The sequence below is a fragment of the Haemorhous mexicanus genome, chromosome 10 (genome assembly GCF_027477595.1).
Source record: "Haemorhous mexicanus isolate bHaeMex1 chromosome 10, bHaeMex1.pri, whole genome shotgun sequence".
In the NCBI taxonomy this organism is placed as follows: Eukaryota; Metazoa; Chordata; class Aves; order Passeriformes; family Fringillidae; genus Haemorhous; species Haemorhous mexicanus.
This window is the reverse complement of record NC_082350.1, coordinates 5,761,594-5,781,475: the sequence shown is the minus strand read 5'-3', so window position 1 is coordinate 5,781,475 and position 19,882 is coordinate 5,761,594. Positions and strand designations below refer to the sequence as shown.

Below are 19,882 nucleotides of genomic sequence, written 5' to 3'. Positions count from 1 at the left end.
AAATCCCGGGCAGATGTGCCAGGGCTGGACAGCTCATTCTGCAAAGAAATTTTCCAACCTGAAGCTCCCCTGGCACAGCCTGAGGCTGTTCCCCCTGTCCTGTCCCCATTCCCTGGGAGCAGAGCCCGACCACCCCCGGCTGTCCCCTCCTGTCAGGAGTTGTGCAGAGCCAGAAGGTGTCTGTCACTGTCCTACAGTGAGAGACACTGAGGAAGGAATGGGCTTAAGGACCATTTGGAAAAATCTCAGGACACCCTTTTCGATTTTAAATTTTATTTTTTTGCTGTGCTGGCAGCAGAGAATTGTGAAGTGTCAAAGAGCTACTTTCAGAGTGATGAGGGAGGGCAGAGAAAGCAGTGAAGGCAGAGGGCCCTCCGTGGGTCAGTGTTCACTGCTGAGGGCACGAGAGGAGTCATGGCTTGAGGTTTTCTCCCCCACCTCGAGGATCCTTCCCATCTCACTACTTGTCTGCAAGGAAGGTGCACACCTGGAGAAGATCTGGAAAGGGAAAGGACAGGGAGAAGTTCAGATCCTGCTTTTAAACACTCCCGTCCCACCAGCACGCACCCAGCCATGCCAACAATGTCACACCATGGGAAATCCACAGTGTGCCACAGAAAAAGAGCTTTAACCACAAATCCCACCCTGCTGGCTCTAGAGGGGGTTCTCTGAGGCATTTCTCAAAGTCCCTATTTCCTAAAGGCGAGGAAAAGTCTTTTATACACAATGCTGCCAGAGCAGCAGATTTTAAGTCTGTTCTCAGTTCACCTAAGGAACTTTGAGAAAAGAATATTGGCATTTTCTTCCTTTAAAGGCATGGAATGCACAGTTCCAGAAGAAACTGCTCATGCCTGCTAGGTAAGAACTGCAATTCAGGACTTCCTCTGGGGCTGTTCCAGTTACCTGATGGATTGCAGGTGTTGAGGCTGGCAAGTGAAGCATAGTATTTATCTCCAAGGAATTCCTTGTATGATATTCCATCATGGAGCCTGATCAGGCACTTTGTCCGGTCTTTAAACAGAAGATCCTTGGATTCATAGGCAAACATATTGAAATCATCCCTCCTGGTTCCTTTTGGTCCAAACAGCCTCTGAAAGAAAGGCACAAAGAGAAGAGAAGTAGAAAGCTGGCCTACTTCTTCTTCATGGTTCTTCACCATCAGTCTGGGAAGCCTCAAGCCAGGCTCTGGAAATTCAGGACTAAACCTTCTGTCTGTATGCTTAGAGGAGGGATTGCTCACTAGCAATCACTCCATGTGCTCCGTAGGCACACTTCTTGCCCCATTTTAACATGTCCCTCTGTGCAGAGATGCTGCCAGCAGGTCCTGTAAGTTAACCACGAGTAGAATCAAAAGGCCCCAGGTTCCTCTCACCAGACCCTAATGGTGGAGCCAATATTAATTTCTGCAGGGAGAAACAGAGATGGTTCAGCCTGGTTCTGGTCAGCTGTGTCTGTGCAGGGAGCCTGCTGTTGGGGCTGAGCCCGACCCAGCTGTGGCACAGACCAGGCACCACAAAGGAGCTTCTGAAACACCCCAGCAGGAGCAGAGGCTGGAAAGGAGGTGATAAACTCATGTCACACAAGCATAGTGTGACAGCAGCAACAGCTGCAATCCCACTGCTACCTAAAGGTGTGTTTGCTGAGGTGGCAGAGGAGAAAGAGCACTTGGGAAGGGATGGAGGAAGGGGGAGGCCAAGGGACAAGGCTGTCACCCCACAGCAGTGAGGTAAAAGCTTCCACCTTACTGACTTGGGGAAAATCAGAGCAACCCCACAATATTTTTTCTACTCTCAGCACTACAAACCTCTTGGTTCTCCAGCATCTCACGGACTTGTTCTGCTTTCTCAGGACGTGTCATCACAGCGTGGGTAGGGACTTTGGCCAGGTTGCATCTTCTGTAATCCATGACATTTGCCCGCTGCCCATCAGTGCACAGCAGCTCAAACTGATCCATTTTCAGATCTTTGGCCCAGCTTTCTGTGTTTTTGCCTTTAAAGAGAATGGGTTTGGAGATTCAGAGAGCTTGCATGGCAGGAGAACATCAGCCTCAACACCACCTAGGCAATCATGCAGATGGGGAAGGCAGCCCTGACCACGTACCATCAGTGTTCTCCTCAACGATGGAATGCTTGATAAAGGCCACATCCCCCTGCTCAACCAGACACCTGGGAAGAAGAAAGAGAGGCCAGTGATATAAAACAGCTTGAATCCTGTCCCTTTCCCACAGATTTGATTTAGACTTGAGTCTTATTCAGAACAATTAATCTCCAAGGACATCCAGGTCTAGGAGCCCTGCCATAAATATTTTAAATATATTATATCTGAAACACAGCCTTTACACTTCTTATTTATGTTAAAAGAGGAGCACTTCTGCCATTGTGGCAGGCCTTGTGCCTCTCCAGGTTTGTCTGGAGGCACCAGGACATGAGTTTTATAGAACGGAGATATTTCACATCAACTTTCAGAAAGCAAAGAAAAAGCATGTATAGTATTACAGAGACATGCCCTTTCAGTGGTGTAATGAAGGAAAAGAGTTAGTGTGGACATGAGGCTGTGCTTCAGCTGTGGCCTGTCCTCTGAGAGCAGCCCCAGGGCACTGAGGCAGCCTGGCTGTCCCCAGCACATACCGTAAAGCTCCGGTGTATCCGTAGTACTGCTCGTGGCTGCTGGCAACGCACTTCTCCGGAGGGACCCCCCCTGAGCCCTTGCACAGCTGGCAGAGGCGGGAGCTGGGAGGAGAGCCGGGAGCACAGCCCTGGCTGAAGTATTCATCTGGAGGCAGGGATAGGAGAAATTCACTTTTCATGCCCTGAGAAGTTAGGTTTTATTGTGATAACACATTCTCGCTCACTGGGGAGCTGGGAGAAGGAGCATGACTTAGTAGGCAGCACATCACATGCATCCAGCTTTGACCAGGGAACTTGGGTTCTGTTTTATTGATAATTACTGTTATTGTTGATAATTATTGTTGCCCAGAGAAGCTGTGGCTGCCCCTGGATCCCTGGAAGTGTCCAAGGCCAAGTTGGACAGGGCTTGGAGCAACCTGGGCTAGTGGAAGGTGTCCCTGCCCATGGCAGGGGGTGGAATGGGATGGGCTTTAGGGTCCCTTTCCACCTGAACCATTCCATGATTTTGTGATTCTGTGATGAAGCAGGGCCTAAGGCTCAAGTGCAATAGGCACTATCTTGGCATAAAAAGAGGAATGTTTTCCCTGCAAATCATTCCCAGCTCACACAGAGCCAGCTGGAGCCTCCACAGCCTTTATGGGTCAGCAGAGGTGCATTTGGCAGCAGTGTCAAAGCTCTTGGGGTAGAAGGACAGTCAGAAATGAAGGCAGGAGGATAGAGAAGCCAAGAATAAAACTTGCTAACACTAATATCTTCAATCTTTTAATAATTATATGCTTACTTTGTCTTGGTTGTTAACATTGATGTTTCCAAATTATTTTTGTTGGACCATAACTCTCAGTGAAGTCTCAGGCAGTCAGATCAGACCCTTTAAGTTTCTTGAAGATCAGCCTGAATCCCCTGTTCTCAGCCCTTCCCCTCCCTTTATCCCCACTCCACACCCTGCACAAGCACCAGGCCTTGTTGGGGTAGCCCACATTCCCTTTTTGGAAACACCTCCCGGGCTGCTGCAAGAGGAAGGGGAGAGATGTGAAAAGAAAGCACAGACCCCCAAAGCAGCTGAGGTGCCATCTCTTACTCTGAAGCAGATGCCAAAAGCCTAAAATTCTGCTCAGTGAAACCTTAAATAACAACAACTTCTCCATTTCCTCCCTCCAAGAGGGAATCTTTGAGGCACAAGAAACTGTGAAAACCCGATGAAGGGTGGTAAAAGATTTTTTTGTGAGCAGATTCCCAGCTCAAAGAAATGGGTTCCAAGCTGGACTCACCGAAGTTGCAGTTGCCTGTCCTGTTGTGGATCAGGCCCATGGGGATGTTCCAGCCAGCAGTTCTCCCCACGGCGGTGTGGCACGACCTCTTACCCTGCAGGTTGTTCCAGCTGATATCCTTGTCAGACTTCTTCACAACAGCCACAGCAAAGTAGGTTGCTTTCAGAAGATAAAATAGAGAAGAATTGAGGCCTGACCCAAGGATTCCACTGTGATCCCTTAGGAGAGAGCATTGGCTTCACTTGGGAAAAGGCACCTATGAACAGCACAGAATTACTTTGTGCTTATAAATACTTGGCCAGGCAGCAACAAGGGAAGAGTTTCTAGATGTGATGCATCTACTTCCACCACACTCCTGGGAAATTATGATCCCTGACATTTCCCTGCCCTCCAAAGCTCTGATACCTGGGCATATGAGAAGCCTATGAGAAGGCAAGGCACATGTGAGGATTTCATATCCACTCCTGATTTTTATTCTCTCCTTACCAAAGGACAAAACCCTCCCCTCCTCTCCCCCTTTAAATTTCTAGAAAGAACAATTTCCTAATGCTGCAGCCCAGACCCTCTTCCTCTGTTCACAGCCCTGACACTGTTATAGTGTCACCACACCAATCTCTGCCACTACCAAATGTTTCACCTTGATTTTATTGCAGCCACTAATTTTCCCTCCAACCACTAAACCTATCTCCCAAAATTCTAATATCTACACTGGACACTCTTTGGGTGGAGACTGGCCATTTATTCTCCACTCATGACTCATATCTGCTTTTGTACTTATATCCCTCTGGACTGTTTTCTGTCCCTCTGTTGGCAGGAATTACCTGGTTCTTCTTGTGATTCACAATGATTATCTGTGGGAGGGGAGAAGAAGAAGATGTTAAGTTAAATACACCTCAAATCCAAAAGAAGAATCAAGCTCACTAATTTCTGGAGAAACTCTGTTGCAAAAGTGACCATTTCAAGTAACACCTTGTGCATCAACAGAACAAAGCACAGCCTCCAGCTGCTCCTCTGAGCTAAAACAAGCAGTTTTACCAAGGCTGGTGCTAAAGGACCAGGGCATCCTAATCAAAACAGAGCTCCTGACTATCCATGCCTACTCTGCTTCCATGGAAAGACAAGGCCTGCAATGGTGAGCAGAGTTGCCTCAGAGCACGTGTGTTAGGTTGGGTATCAGGGAAAGGTTCCTCCCCCAGAGGAGTGGGGTGGTGAGACACTGCCCAGGCTCACAGGGAATGGGCACAGCCCCAAGGCTGCCAGAGCTCCGGAAGCATTTGAACAACGCACCCAGGCACAGGCTGGGATTGTCAGCATGTCTGTGCAGGGCCATGAGTTGGATTGATGATCCTGGTGGGTCCCTTCCAACCCTGGATATTCTGTGCTTTCTGCAGGATGCAGCACTGCAGCTGCTTTGTAGGATTCCAGAATAAAACTGGCACTTTGGCACCAGCCCATTCGCCACCAGTTGGGCCCTGAGACAGAGCTGTGCTTACCCTCATAGCTCTCTGCCATCACTGGCACCAAACCACACATGCCAGCAGTGTAGACAAAGCCTCCATCTAAGCTGATGGCATCTGCTTCACCTTTCTGAAATGGAAAGGTGCAGAAATGAAACACTGCACATCCCCAGGCCAGCCCTTTCCAGAGCCCAGATGGTAAAAGAAGCACTTGAGAAGTTCACAGTGAGAGAAAAGGGGAAAAAGCTGTACCATGATCTTTGTGATGCATTCCTTGGTGTCCTCTGCCACAACACACTCCACATCCCCGTTGCTCATCACGCTCCAGACGTCACACTTCTTCTTCTCATCCCTGCCAATGGCACACCACTGGATCTTGCTGTCTCTGCGGCTGGGGCTCAGGCGATCTGCAAGGGAAAAACAGGGAAAACAGGGATGAGCCTTGCAGAGCCACGTCCTGGTGTCACAGACATATTTCATGAAAAATCCTTTCATTAGGATCTTTTCTCTTGAGAAGCTGGGAAGCTTCAGCTTTCCCATGTTTTGCTGCTTTGGAATGTGATTTGGAGAATTGTTTACCCAGCATGTGAAATTGTTTTTACTTGATGACCAATGACAGCCACCTGTGTCGAGGCTGTGAGCACTCACAATATTTTATTACGAGTCCTTTCCTTTCCTTGCTAGCCTTCTGATGAAATCCTTTCTTCTATTCTTTTAGTATAGCTTTAATATAGCATTTTCTTTTAATATAAAATATATCATAAAATAATAAATCAGCCTTCTGAAACATGGATTCAAGATTCTCATCTCTTCCCTCATCCTGGGACCCCTGAGAACACCATCACATCCTGGTGTGAGGGACTTGGCCACAAACCACCTGTACACACCAACCTGCTGCTGCTCAGGGCAAGGATTTCATTAAGCCCTGAGCTGGCAAGGACAGAAAAGGTGATTCTTGAGCTGAAGTAGGCTCAAAAATCAACTTACAGGTGAGAAAGGTGAATTGCTGCACAACTGCTGCACAACACAAGCCATTCAGGCAGATTTCTGTTAGCTAAAACAGCACAACCACTTAACACCCATGGAACTGCTGCCTGTAATATGTCCCACTCCTCACAGCCCAGACAGCTATGAGACTAACCGAGTTATGTTTCTGTAGAACAGCACTTGAATCATCTTGTTTGATTAGCACTTGAATAATCTGGTTTGATGCTATGTGAAGTCCATTCGCCCCCTTCCATAAATATCACTTGACAGAAGTGAAGTACTTTAAATTGTACTATGAATTCAAAGTGGGTTTCAGAGATCATTTGTGGGATGTTTGACTCTCAGAAAGCTATCACAAAATGCTTGATGAGTCTAGGATGGAAAAGATGGAAAATCAAGGACATTGGTTCCCTCAAGTGTCCAAACCTGGTGTCCTGGGATGTTCCTTCTTTTTACAGCCCAGAAATGGTTTTTCTAAGCAGTAGTTTTGACCATGCCCAGTCTCTACCACCAGCTGAATAACTGGTGGTAGAGTTTATGAAGATTTTCCATGTTTGTCAGTGTGGTGATTTGGGTTTGGATACAACAAATTTCTTTATTGATGTTAGTGAAGTTTGTGAAGGTTCTGTGATTTCACATAAAATATTTTGCAGATAACACAGTCTGTGTCTGAAAAAATCATGTTATTTTTGCCTGGCTGTATTTGCCAATGCCAACTCTTCCACACAGCCCATGCTGACATGACACTGGTGTTTGATGTCCTGCCTACCTTGCTGGAGGCTCTGGACAGCACTGTAATACTCAAAGCCCAGGTAGAGCTGAGAATCCATCAGTGATGGGATTTGCTTCAGCTGTACTGCAGAGTCTTTGAAAAGCAAGTCTTTGAGGCCTGGGTCCTTCTTGCCAGGTGGCCCAAAGAGGTGGAAGGTGCTGGTTGTGCCCACTCCAAATTTTTCCTGCCACAAGGGAAAAATATTCAGCAAACAACCACACCAAAACTCTCAGAAAGCTGGAGAAAGCAATCAAAACCAGAGGACAGGGGATGTTAGAGGAAGGACAGGAGAGATTGGTGGTACCTGTGCTTTGGAGAGGAAGTTCCAGATGTCATTGACCTTGCTGTCATCTCGAGCCACAACAGCATGAGCAGGAACCCTGGCCCAGTGACAGGCCTTGTAGTTGTCTACGGGCTGGCGGGTGCCATCCAGGCACAGCAGCTCGTACTCATCCTTCTCAGCTGGGGCATTTTCTGAAGGAAGGGAGGAACCATGAGTTGCACCACCATGAAAACAGACAGAAAGGTGAGTTTGGGAAGATTTGTAATTAATTTATTTCTGTTGAAGCTCTGGGGGGAGTTCTTTACAGAAGGCAGGTTGCAGGCCTGCACCCCTTGCAATGGGGTCACCTTGGGCATATGAAGGCAATGCCTTTGGAAGAGAGATCACCTCAGCCTCTGCCATAACTAACCCAATAGTACAAGGATTTATGCACAAAGGGATACAAATAGGTTTACAAATCCCATACAAATGGATTGAGCAGGTCAGGAGCTGCACATGGTCAGTGAAGCCCAGTAGGTGACTAATGCCAAGGCTGCAGACAAAACCCAGGACTGAGATCACAAGGTTACATGAGAATTCAAGAGTGAAGGGACTTTTGAAGATCCCTTGTCAAGGCAGGGATAGAGCAGGATGTTCCAGGTAGATCTTGAAACCCTTCAAGGATGGAGAGTGCATGGTTGTCCTGGACAACCTGTCCCACTACCCCACTGTCCTCAAGGGGAAAAAAAATTCCCCTTGTATCCAGTCCCCAGGCTGATCAAGCCCATCCCACAGAGCACCTCCTTGCAGGACAGTTATCCCTGCCCCATGACCACCTTGGTGACCCTCCACTGAGCTCACTGCAGGTCCTGGGTGTGCCAGGTCACTCTTGGTCTCCACAGACTTAGTGAACTCTTGCTGTGGGCTGAATTCCCTCCAAAATCCCTTCCAGAGGGATGGGTGACCTGCTCAATTTCTCACATTACAGCTGGCTCTGAGATATGGCATCAAGCAAGTTTTCCAACTACAAAGAACCCCAGAGAAGAAAAAGTGGATCCACCATAATCCCATTTCTCATTAACAAGGATGAGTCAGTTCACAATTTGCAAAACTTTTTTCAAGAGATGAAAGAAGCATTTGGGCCTGGAGAGGAATGAAAGCTGCACAATGTAGACAAATTGCAGGATGGAGTGGCAGTGAGAGGTGGGGGCAGAAAGAGGAGAAATGAGGGATCTTGCAGGTGTACCTTGAACAGTTGTGTGTTTCACAAAAGCCACGTCTCCTTTGCCATCTTTCAGACAGCTGCAGGTGGGAGGAATGGAAGAGAAGTTAGAAAAACTGACATTGTGACTCCCTATCTCCTGTTTCAACAAATTATTTTGGCATAAACTGCAGGTGTAGAAGAATGGTCTTCCCCAAAAAAGCGATGCTGGAAGGGAAGAAATTGTAGTGGCAGAGAAGTAATTCAGTCTCCTCAGGACCCACGATTCCAACACAGCTCTCCTTGGTACAACAAAAACTTGCATGTGTCAGGGTTAGAATATTCCCCCAAAGGAAAAATAACTGTCACTCACTGGAAAGCTCCAGAATATCCAGAATAAGGTCCTGTGCGGGACATTTTGGTCTTGGCATCCCCCTTGCACTGACGGTACAGTTTGGCTTCAGTGGTGACACCAGGAACACAGCTGGCAGAGAAGAAATTGGCCACAGCTATGGATGAGAAGGAAGCAACAGTTGGTCAAAAATTCACTTTTAGGAGGACTGGGAAGGGAGGGGACCCACAAGAAATGTCAGTGCCCTGCGAGCTACCTCCAGACCCCCGCAGAAGATTGGGCAACACCCCTTTCACTGTGACACCAGCCCTGGCTGAGCTCCCACCCCAGTCTCACCCTGACACCTGGTGTCACCCCTTTCACCGTGACACCAGCTGTTGTGGTGTGATGTCATGGTTTGCCTCATATACCCCAGGTTTCTCCCTGATAATTCCCTGCCAGGTGTGTCAATCATCCCTCCTTTCCACACCCTGACCCCTGCTGAGCGCTGTCGGTCAATCCTGGCATTCCAGAAGAGCGTTGAGTGATTGGTAGAATTCAGGAGATGCCCCACTCCTGAGGAGACATTGGGCCATCCAGGTGTCATTTGTTCCCTGAGACTTCCCTCCCCATGTGGTTGGTGGTCCCTTGTGTTCCTTCCCTCCCCCTCTCCCCAGGGTTAAAAAGAACAGCAAACACGTGGTTCAAGGAGTTCTGTTGGAGCTGTTACTGCATTCAGAGGCCTGTGGGCCAGGAATAAAGCTCTGGATCAAAACCCTCCATCAGAACCAACTCCTTTCCTTCACCATCACCTTAAAGCTTCTCTGCCAGAGGTAAACCTGAGCTCCTGCAAGCCTGGACTTGTCTCCATGCGCCCAGCTGCAGCATCCAGCTAGCCAAAGGTGTCTCTGGGGTGAAACACCACAGCTGCCACCTTTTGATCAAGCAGCAAGGGCCAGACAAGCCCAGGCACGTCCTGTTTGGCTGTATTGGTGACATTCCAATAACCAGCCCTGGCTGAGCTCCCAGCCCAGCCTCGCCGTGCCCCAGCCCACCTTGCTCAATGGAGCCCGAGTCTTTGCCGTCCCACTCGATGGCCCCGCGGTGGATGAGTGTCCCGATGGGGATGACCCAGCCAGCCGACCTGCCCAGCCCCGTGTGGCACGAGGTCTTGCCCTGCAACTCATTTATAGAGAAGCCTGTTCCTTTCTTCACAACGGCCACGGCGTAGTAGCTGGTAGTGGAGCCTGCAGGGCAGGAAAAAGGAATGAAGCCATGGGAAAAGAGGAGTTAGGGACATTTCAAATCCTGCTAAACCCCCAGTTTCAGGGAACAAAGTGCTGAGCTTCTAAACAATCAGCTAATTTGGTTGAACACTTGTGGTTTTCTCATTTTCTTGGGGGTGAGCTAATGCTGCCCATATTGCACTAATGCTGCACATTACAACTTCCCATAAGTGACCTGAAAATGCTATCACATTCAAGGTGCCATAGTTTTGTAAGGCACTTCAACGGATCTTTTTGCAAGTCTCCACTGGCAAGTCTCTTCTCAAATGCCATTGCCCAGGACGCCTTGTGAGACTGAAACTCCATATTTAATCTTTAGAATTTTACCCAGTCTGTCACATGCTAAATATGGATACAATGACTGAGTTTTGGGGGTGGTACAGACCTCAGCCTTTCAGGTTTAAGATCTTTTTCTTAACTACCACGTTGGGAATGACTCTGCTGTGTTGCTTTGATCCTGAATGTTGTGTACAAACAGGCTGAACTCCAAGGAAGAGGTCAAAAGAGATTGGAGCTTTGGATGTGGCAGGGAAATGGCATCTGTTTGGCTCAGGAAAAAGACAGAAGACATGAAGGATGGTACAATGGGTGAATAGGGATGGAGCCATGGATCTCACTCCAGTCAGAAGGGATTGTTGCAGAGCCCTTTTTATGCTTCTTTTTTCCTGGGCATTGCCTGCATTTCTTGCCTCAGTGATCTCACTGGGTGTCCCTCCCAACCACTAGTAATGCTGTTGCCTCTCCAATCATTTTTTTTTTCTGTCTGGATGACTGCACAGGAAATCACAGAACTTATCTGTGCCTCCCAGCTCTGTGTTTTACCCACAGAGTTCAAGGCCACTGAAAGCAGAAGATCTCTAGAACCAGCACCATTTTTATGCCATGCTTCAGGAGGACCATGATTTCTGCTCATGGGATCAGAGACCTGTACTGCAGCAAATGACAAGAAATGGGGCACTGGGTCCTGTGACCATGGGTGATGATTCACATTTTGCTGAACTGCCCGCCCATGCCTTCCCCTCTGGGACCTGGAAACCAGGGGCAATATCTTGGACCCCCAACCAAAATATGTGGGAACTCTGCATGCAAGGGATGGCCTCTGCACTCTCAGTTTGTTACCAACATTTGGCTTTAAAAAATTGCATGGAAATGTACCTTCACTGTGTTCATAGACCTCAGCAGCAATGGGCTTCAGCTTGTAGGGAGCAAGGCCTGCCTCAAAAATTTGACCTCCATCCAAGCTAATGGCATCTGCTTCACTGTTCTAAACAAAGAGATTTCATCAATTAACAAAGAGCAGGAGAAGCACTTCCCAGAGTCTCTCCTGGATCCTTGTGTATAACAGTGGGATCACAGGTAACAACCAGAAAGGAAACTCCATCTCCAGGTGTAACAGGCTGCTGAAAGATCCCAGCAGAGGAATTTGCTGCCCACTCACCGAAATGGCTTTTATGCAGTCAAGGTATGATGCTTTCTGCAGGCAACTGAAAGCAAAGTTCTCCTGTTGCATTTGGTCCTTCAGGCTATTGCATTTTTTCTCTTCTGCTGAGGATATTGTGCACCACCTGACACTTGGCTTTTGGGGAGCAGCAAAACACAGAGCTGTAGAAAGAACCAGAAATAGTGTCAGAGAAACAGAAAGGCATTGATTGGAGAGAATCAGCATCTTTGTGAGCACAGGGTTCCCTGTGAGCTCAAGGTCACTGCTTCTCTGTGGTCGTGGCCTTGGGTGATGGCCACATGCAGGATCTCCCAAGCCACACAGGAAGGTCCTTTCTTTCTTTCTTGCCTGACTTGTGCCCCATCAGGAACATCTGGGATGACCATTCCTGTCCCTGGACTACTGTGATTCAAGCAGCCTGGACTCACAGCCACTTCCACAGCATTAGGAGAACAAATCCACACACTTCAATAGGAATCAAGCTCAAGCCTTTGCAAAAACAGGAGAAAAGTTGGAGCACTGAAGCAGTGCCTGTGCCAATAACCCCAGAGGGGGAGCAGCTCTGACCTGGCCAGGCTGTGTGCAGTGCACTGCCACTCTCACCTCCTTGGCAGCTGAATGGTCTGATCTATTGAACTGTCCCTCTGTCTCACCTGCTCCACTGCACCCCCTGAGAGATGCCACAGCACCACCACAGTCCCTCTATGAGTGCTCCAAGCAGCTGAATGGCTGCTCTGGGGCACCAGAACAAAGCAGAAGCCTCTGGTGGATGCAGATTCATGTCTCCTCCAGAAACCTGAACCCAGGAATGCTGGAAACTTGCAGTTCAAGGATGTGGCCAGCCTGTGCTGTCAGTTCACCTGCACTCTGCCCCTTCTGGGCAGGGCTGTGCAGACCAAGAGGCCACTTGCACCCCGCTCTCCCTCCAAACCTCAATGGCACATTTCATCCAAACACCTCCAGATTAACCTGTGTAGTTTCCATTTTCTCTTTAATCTCAGAAATAGCCTCTCTTTGCCTGATTCCTGAGCCTCCCAGTAGACATGCTGCTTTTGGTCACAGGGAGAATCCTTAGCCTCAAATCCTACGGCCACCACCTCTTTCTTCATATGTTTTTCAAGTTCATCATACATTTTTCAAGTCTTGGCTGCACAAAGCCATGGTCATCTTAACTAATGCTAGCAAGCATCCTGCCTGGGGCAGAGGCTGGGTGGGGACCTCCTTGAGGAGTCAACCCAGCTGTACTGGTGAGACTGGGAAGGTAGTGGCAGCCTGAGTGCCCTGGCCACTGTCACAGACCTTTTGGGTGACTTCTTGTCTCTTTCTGTGCAGAGGAGGAACATCTTTGCATGCTAATATTCAGCAGAGGTGCTGAAGGACTTCCTGATGCCAGAGGCACAGGGAACACTTCCTAACAGAGGACATTAATCACCACCACAATTTATGGGGGATTAGAAGAGACCTGCTGCCTACTCCAGGAAGGAGATCTCTCTTTCCCTGTCCAGGCATCAGTCCCCAGGCCAGGTGCAGCCAGCAGCCTCCTTGCCACAGCTACCTGCTCATTGCCAGCCAGAGCTGTGAGCACAGAAAGAGGAAAGAATTGCTCCAAGCAGAGCCAGCCCTGCAGCAGCACAAATTTGGCATAAAATAGGCAGGAGCCTGAGCAAAGTGCAGCTGCAGCGGCAGGGCAGAGTGAGAAGCACACGGCATCTTTCATTATTTAAGCTCTATTTTATTGTCACTGCCCTCAAGTTTAACCAAACACATGTACAGGCTTAACAGGCAGGTCTTGCTATAATTTCTCCCCCCTGGCTGAGCCCGTGCTCCTGTCCCAGCACAGCACTGGCCGGAGGATGCTTTTTCCTTTCACCCCGTGACAGCCGGAGCTCGGAGCCCGTCCCAAGCATTCTCCTCCGCGCTGGTGGGAGCGGAGCATCCCTCCTCCTTTTAGGGTGGGCATCGGCAGTGTGGGCAGCTGCAACCCTCCCTCCATCCCACAAAGCTGCCGTCAGTAACATCAAAGCACCGTCCCCCTTGACAGATCCACGGCTGCCAAAGCAAGCACCGCTCCGTGTCCCGGCTTTTCCTGAACAGCTGCCCGCTTTGGCGTACGCCGCAGCTCCGAAACAGCCTGGGGTCCATGGAAGTTTTGACTTCCTTCCCCCAAGGTTTGCTTTCAGCAGACACTTACCCGCTATCCCGAAGGATAGCACAGTGAAGAGTGCGAGTTTCATGCTGGAGCAGGGGGGTCGGTGCCGTGGGAGGGGTGCAGCAGCCTTGGTCACAGACCGTCCCCTCCGAGTCTGTGATGGCTCTGGAACCGCTTTCTGCCCCTTTTATAGAGGAACAGCCTTGGCTGTGTTTGCAGAAGCAATGACCTAACACTGTTTGTCCTTCCTTGTTTCTCAATAGCTCCTAAATCGCCCCCCTCCCTGGATCAGCCCATTTTTAGGAAGCCTTTCACTTTGGCACTGAACCCTTCCGCAGGCGGGAGTCAGAGCAGGGCAAAGCGCTTTGCATTTTACAAGGGGCTTCAGATGGAAAATTCCCAAGTTGTGACATTTGAATTCTCCTGCGGGCTGAAACGCGGCAGGAGAGGCGATTTTCTTTGTGCTGCCCACCCCCTGCCTTGCCCAGAACTAATCTCAGAAGGTCCCTGCTGGATCCAGAGCAGAGTTTTGTGTGTTTGCCAGGAACTGCTGCTGAGGTGCCCGATGCCCCTTGGCTCGCAGCACCGAGTGCCTGCCCGCTCCCTTGCGTGCTCCTGGCAATGGCAGCGAGCTTGAAAGGCAGTAAATGATTCTTACACGTGATCTGGCAAAAAAAAAAAAAAAAAAAAAAGCCAACAGCAGTGACCAGACAGCTCCATAAGTTCCCTGCAGACAGAAGGAAGCATCACGCTGCACTTTTGGTAAATTTTTGGGATGAACCTGGGAAGAAATACTGAGATAAGCAGTTAGCCCCCTCCCACTTCCTCTGCAAAGCTTCTCCATCCCATTGTGTCACTCCTGGCCTGTCCCCCTGGGGCCAGAGGGCACGGCTTGGTCTATAAAGGGCAGCCCTTGTGATGCTGTCCCAGCCCTCATGTCCCCATCTTTGCAGCCAGGTACAGGACCAGCCTCAGCCTTTGGCATATGCACACAAACTGAGAATTCCTGGACCACATCAGCCAGCCCCTAAGCCCAAACAGCATCCCTAGACCACTGCTAGGGCTGGTCCACTCGCCATGTCCACCCCACAGAAGATACAGCTGTATCTCACCCAGCTCTTTGGAGCAGTTAAGTCCATAGAGGTGCTCCCAGGCAGCTGTGGGAGCCTTTGGAGCTAAGGTTGGTGTTCCCAGGCATCACCAGGCTGGCAGTTGTGATGAAAACCCAGCTCACCTTTGAGTGACTAAGGAGAAAATGCCCAGAAAATGGAAGAAAAAACCCAAGGGGAATTTACTGAACCTCGAGGTGGGGTGTGCTGAAGGAAGAGGGCAAAAAGCCCAGTCAGGAGGTCCAGCTCCCAGGCTTGCTTCAAGAACATGAGCTCCCCTTGGAGGGAGGATCTCCTGGGTCCCCTGCCCAGGTTCTTCTTCCCCTACAGCCTTCACTCTCTACACAGCTGGAGGTTGACAGAAAGCACCTGGGTTGGCTCTTGTCCCTTCTCCCAGCAGGCTCAGGGCAACCTGCAGGTGGTGGTGGTGCCCAGAGTGGCTTCAGTACAGGTGGGAGCCCAGTTCCAGGCTAAGGATTTGGCTGTACAGAGTGACCCAGGGAAGGTGGAGGCCCTCAGGCAATGACCACCTCCACCATGGCACCAGGAGCCCACCCTGCCTGTGGCTGAGTGAGAGGCACTCCTGGCCACACTGGTTATTTCAGCATCATCTGTAGCACTTCCTTCAGCATGGCTGGTTCCTATTTCTCATCCCTTCATCCCCTGCTTTCTCAGAAGAGCAGAATTTCTCATGTTCAGAGTGTCTCCAAACACACTGCAGCTGTAGGAGGACTGACTTTGTCCCACCTCAAGCCTCTCCTTTTAAAAGATCTCCCATCCATATTTACTCCAGCAAGCTGTGGCCTTCCAAGGTCTTTTTCCACCAAGACAGGTCGAAGTAATTGAAATCCATCCCCAGCTTCCTGCAGGTCTCACTGATCCCTGCCTCACTCATCCAGCCTTAGCAACATCCCCATCCATGGGAAGAAGGAGCACAAGGGCTTGCAGGAGACTGTCTCACGTGGTTCTTCCAGAGCCTTTTGCTGATTTGTTCCAAAATGCCTCTTCTAACAGACATATTGAGGAACTGAAGTTGCAGCTGAAACAACAGACACCTGAGCACCTAAATATTGGTGGAAATGCTTGGGCATATTGACTCCACAAGTGGTTACAGAGCTGCCCAGATAAAGATTCCTTTACCACAGGACAGGTGAAGGGGAAAGATGCAGAAGAGAGCTTGGAAAACATAAAGGATCCACTCAAATAACAGAAGAGCAGTTGCTGAAGGGCCCAAACTAACTTTGCCTTCTGTACATGGTTCCCAGACCTTTTTCCATGGACAACTCACTGCTCCTCTCTCCCTTCTCACATTATGCTTGCATCTCAATGCCCTCTCTGCCTGCCAGGGGGATGGCTGTGATGTGCTGATGGGATGGGTGGTGTTCACATCTCTTTCCCTTACTCTTCCAGATGGCATCAGGGCAAATCCAGAGGGGAAGGAAGGTGCTTGGATTGCAATACCTCTTGTACTACAGCAATCTCCTTCATTTCCAGACGTCCAGCCACAAGTCATCTGGAAAATCACCAGCCACAAGCAGAGGTGCTTCTCCTTTTGGTGCTAGCAAATCCTACCTTTCTCCATGATGATTCCACTCTCCTGCTGGTGTGCATCCTTCCTGTGGATGCTCCTTTGACAGCTTTGACTCCCGTGGCCAAGCCTGCAGAGAACAAACTCTTTGAACACACAACTTTCCTTGGAGGTACCCCATGGCAGAAGCACAGCAGGCAGGGCTGTGTCCTCTAGGCCACCTGGGCTGAGGGCTCAGGCCTTGATCTCCAAAGGACCCAACAGCTCTCCAAGGTGGTTCTTTCTGAGGAGTACAGCCCACCATGGGAAGCCTTGGAAGGAAAAGGAAAGTGTCCCAGGTGGCCTCCAGCTGCAAAATGCCATTTGTTTTGGAGTCCAGGAGGGATGAACTGCGTGGTGCAATCAATTTCCTCCCCTGAATATCCATCAGACATCTGCTTTGCCAAATTTTCTGTTAGAAAATGCATGTTTAGTCACATGGGGAATCCTGCCTCTTGCTAAGTACACTCACCTCCCTCTACAGGTTCTGACTCATACCTGACTGCCTGAGTGCATGGTTGGTCCCATTCCCAAATGTCCATGTCTGGCTGACTCAGCTGAGACTGAACAGCAAAGGCCAATTTTTAGTAACACTGGAAATTCTTGTTGCCCTTCAAGGCAAGAGCTCCATGCTCTGGCTCATGTGAGCAGGAGCAGCTTCACAGAAAGGACAGAGCTAAGTCAGTGCCCCTCAGACTTTGTCCCAGTTACCCAGAAACATCCACCCTTCTGTAGTGCACATCTTCATGGAATGACCTGAATTATTGTCACACATCTCGAGTTCGTTGCATTGCAACACCGGCCGTTGTGTTTTCCAAAAGAGGATGCTGCTGCTAAAAATTACATGAATGATGAAGAAATACAAATTAACACACCCTCTGCCCAACCACGGATCACCGGTGATGTATAAACACAGCTGAACCCTGGGGAAAGAACAATGCCAAGCGAAAGAGAAGGTAAAATAATATTGTTTATTTTCACATCTCCCTCATTACTGCAAGGTCATGTGTGTGCCCTGTGGTTTGTGGTTGAGATGAGGCTGCACTGGAGTTTTGGTTGTGTCCTAAGGAAAGGACGTTTGTCCTTTATCCAAAAGACTTTGGGATAAAGTTAGAGCTGGCAGGGATGTGTGGGAGAAGGCTTGGCTTTGTCACAGAACTGGATGCTGCCCACAGCACAGCTCATCCCACAGCTGAACGGGGCTTTAACCGAGCTCTGGTTGTGTCTGGGCCTGTGGAAAACACCAAAAAAACCCAGGGAAATAGGGAAAGCTGTGATCAAGGCACCACACAGGTATCTCACCCAGCTCTTTGGAGCAGTTATGTCCATAGAGGTGCTCCCAGGCAGCTGTGGGAGCCTTTGGAGCTAAGGTTGGTGTTCCCAGGCATCACCAGGCTGGCAGTTGTGATGAAAACCCAGCTCACCTTTGAGTGACTAAGGAGAAAATGCCCAGAAAATGGAAGAAAAAACCCAAGGGGAATTTACTGAACCTCGAGGTGGGGTGTGCTGAAGGAAGAGGGCAAAATATACAGTCACCAGGAGTCACAGCTTCTCCAGAGTTAACTTGTTTCCCTTAGGAAATAGGAATTTCCAGTTTGTGGCTTGGAGAAGGCCGGAGCGTGCCCAAAACAAGGATGTCAGCACGGTCAACCACAAAAGTTCTTGTCCTGTCTTGGGTCTGCCTGTGGAGGCAGGTGAAGGCAGGAAGAGCAGCCTGACAGGATCACATTTTCCCAGATCTTCTTCTGTCAATAGCCTGGGTGGGACAGAAGCTGAGACTGGCACTCAAGTGGCAAAGATGCCTATCTTGAGAGATGGGAGGTGGTGCCCCTGGTTTGTGAATGGATGGGGAGCATCCCTGTGGGGGAAGATTTGGGGAACTGATGGTGATAAACTGGACATGAGCTGGCACTGTGTAATGGCAGCCAAGTGTCTGCTGGGCCACATCCAAAAGAGTGTGAGCAGCAGGACTAAAGAAGGCTCTGGGGAGACCTTAAAGCCCCTTCCAGTGCCTTAAGGGACTCCAAGAAAACTGGAGATGGACTTTGGACAAAGGCATAAAGTGATAAGGCAAGGGGGAATGGCTTCCCACTGCCAGAGGGCAGGGTTAGATGGGATATTGGGAAGGAATTCTTCCCTGTGAGAGTGGGGAGGCTCTGGCACAGGTTGTCCAGAGAAGTGTGGCTGCCCCATCCCTGGAAGTGTCCAAGGCCAGGTTGGACAGGGCTTGGAGCAAAGGGGTATAGTGAAAAGTATCCCTGCCCATGGCAGGGGGTGGAATGGGATGGTCTTTAACAGTCATTTCAAACCCAAACCATTCTGGGATTTAATGTTCAGGTACCCAGGAGGGACAGGGAGAAGTCAGGGGGCTTCTGCAGAACTGGTTTATCTCAACTGTGTAAGAACCTGGGGGAAATCCCAGCACTCTTGCCTGATGCCAAGTCTCTCCTGGAAGAGGAAATCTCTCCTGCCCTGGAGCCCAGGTCAGCATGGGGCTTGCAGCAAATGTAAGCCACTGTGGGAGTGCCAGCTCTGAGAGCGTGGCCCTGGCTGGCAATGGATTGGGACCAGCTTGGCATTCCCCATGGCTCCCAAGGCCTGACAGATCCCTGGAGAGCTGTGGCTGGCTTTCCAGAAACAGGCTTGCAGGCTGTGTTTGGACCCATGTGTCAATTCTGGGGCCATGCTCCAACTGCAGAGTCACTGCGCTTAGTTTATCTTTAAGGAAATGCCACAAACCTGTTTCCCTGCTGGTTAGGAGAACTATTTGGTATCAGGTTTTGACTGTGTTGCAAAATGTTGTTTTCTACCCGGGAAGAGCCAAACTAGCCACTGGAGAGTTGGAGCTGGTGTTGTTTGAACCAATATTTGCTCCTAAGTATTGCTTCTAAGTATTGCCTAATTTCTAAACTGCACAGAGCAAACAAAGAGCTCTCTGTCGATTTTAAGCTGCTCTTCCAAGCTTGGAGTGCTAAGCTCAGCTGCAGACTGAGGCTTCTTGTCCAGAGCTGCTTATAGATTTACATTTTCAGGTTGGAAACTAATGGCAGCTGAACAGCCAGGTGCCAGCAACTCAACCCTCTGTGCCTTGCATGGGAGCTCTGGAGGACAGTGCCACTGCCCCACATCCTCCCGTGCACATCCCCCTCTCCAGCAAACACCAGCTGGCCCAGCAGTGCTGAGGAAACAGGTTTTCCTGACCTCCTTTCCCAAGCAGGCCCCCATTAACTCCCCAGCCCCCTTGCTGAAGTCAGCAGTGGCTTCTGCTCCACCAGCCAGCAGTCCATGCAAAACTCACCCTCTCAGACATGCAATTAGTGCCATTCCTCCTAATGAAGGGTCTCTGTTTGCTTAATTAACCCCAAGGTTAACAGGATTACCAGCAACTCTGGGCAACACCAGGAGCTGTGATGTTCCTGAAAGGA

The 19,882-nt window shown here is 49.6% G+C and overlaps 1 protein-coding gene across 1 annotated transcript; it reads right to left on the bottom strand.

The window, feature by feature from the left end:
* Positions 1 to 256: 256 nt before the first annotated feature.
* Positions 257 to 13,982, bottom strand: TF (transferrin). The gene is made up of 17 exons (XM_059855089.1): positions 13,824 to 13,982; positions 11,630 to 11,793; positions 11,347 to 11,455; positions 9,961 to 10,152; positions 8,948 to 9,083; positions 8,620 to 8,675; positions 7,416 to 7,585; positions 7,109 to 7,295; positions 5,605 to 5,759; positions 5,389 to 5,482; positions 4,717 to 4,746; positions 3,896 to 4,054; positions 2,628 to 2,772; positions 2,101 to 2,165; positions 1,805 to 1,989; positions 904 to 1,090; positions 257 to 498 (listed from the first exon to the last, which is right to left on the bottom strand). The coding sequence occupies exons 1-17, from the start codon at positions 13,864 to 13,866 to the stop codon at positions 461 to 463; spliced, it is 2,115 nt and encodes a 704-aa protein (XP_059711072.1). The 5' UTR covers positions 13,867 to 13,982; the 3' UTR covers positions 257 to 460.
* Between the last annotated feature and the right edge of the window lie 5,900 nt (positions 13,983 to 19,882).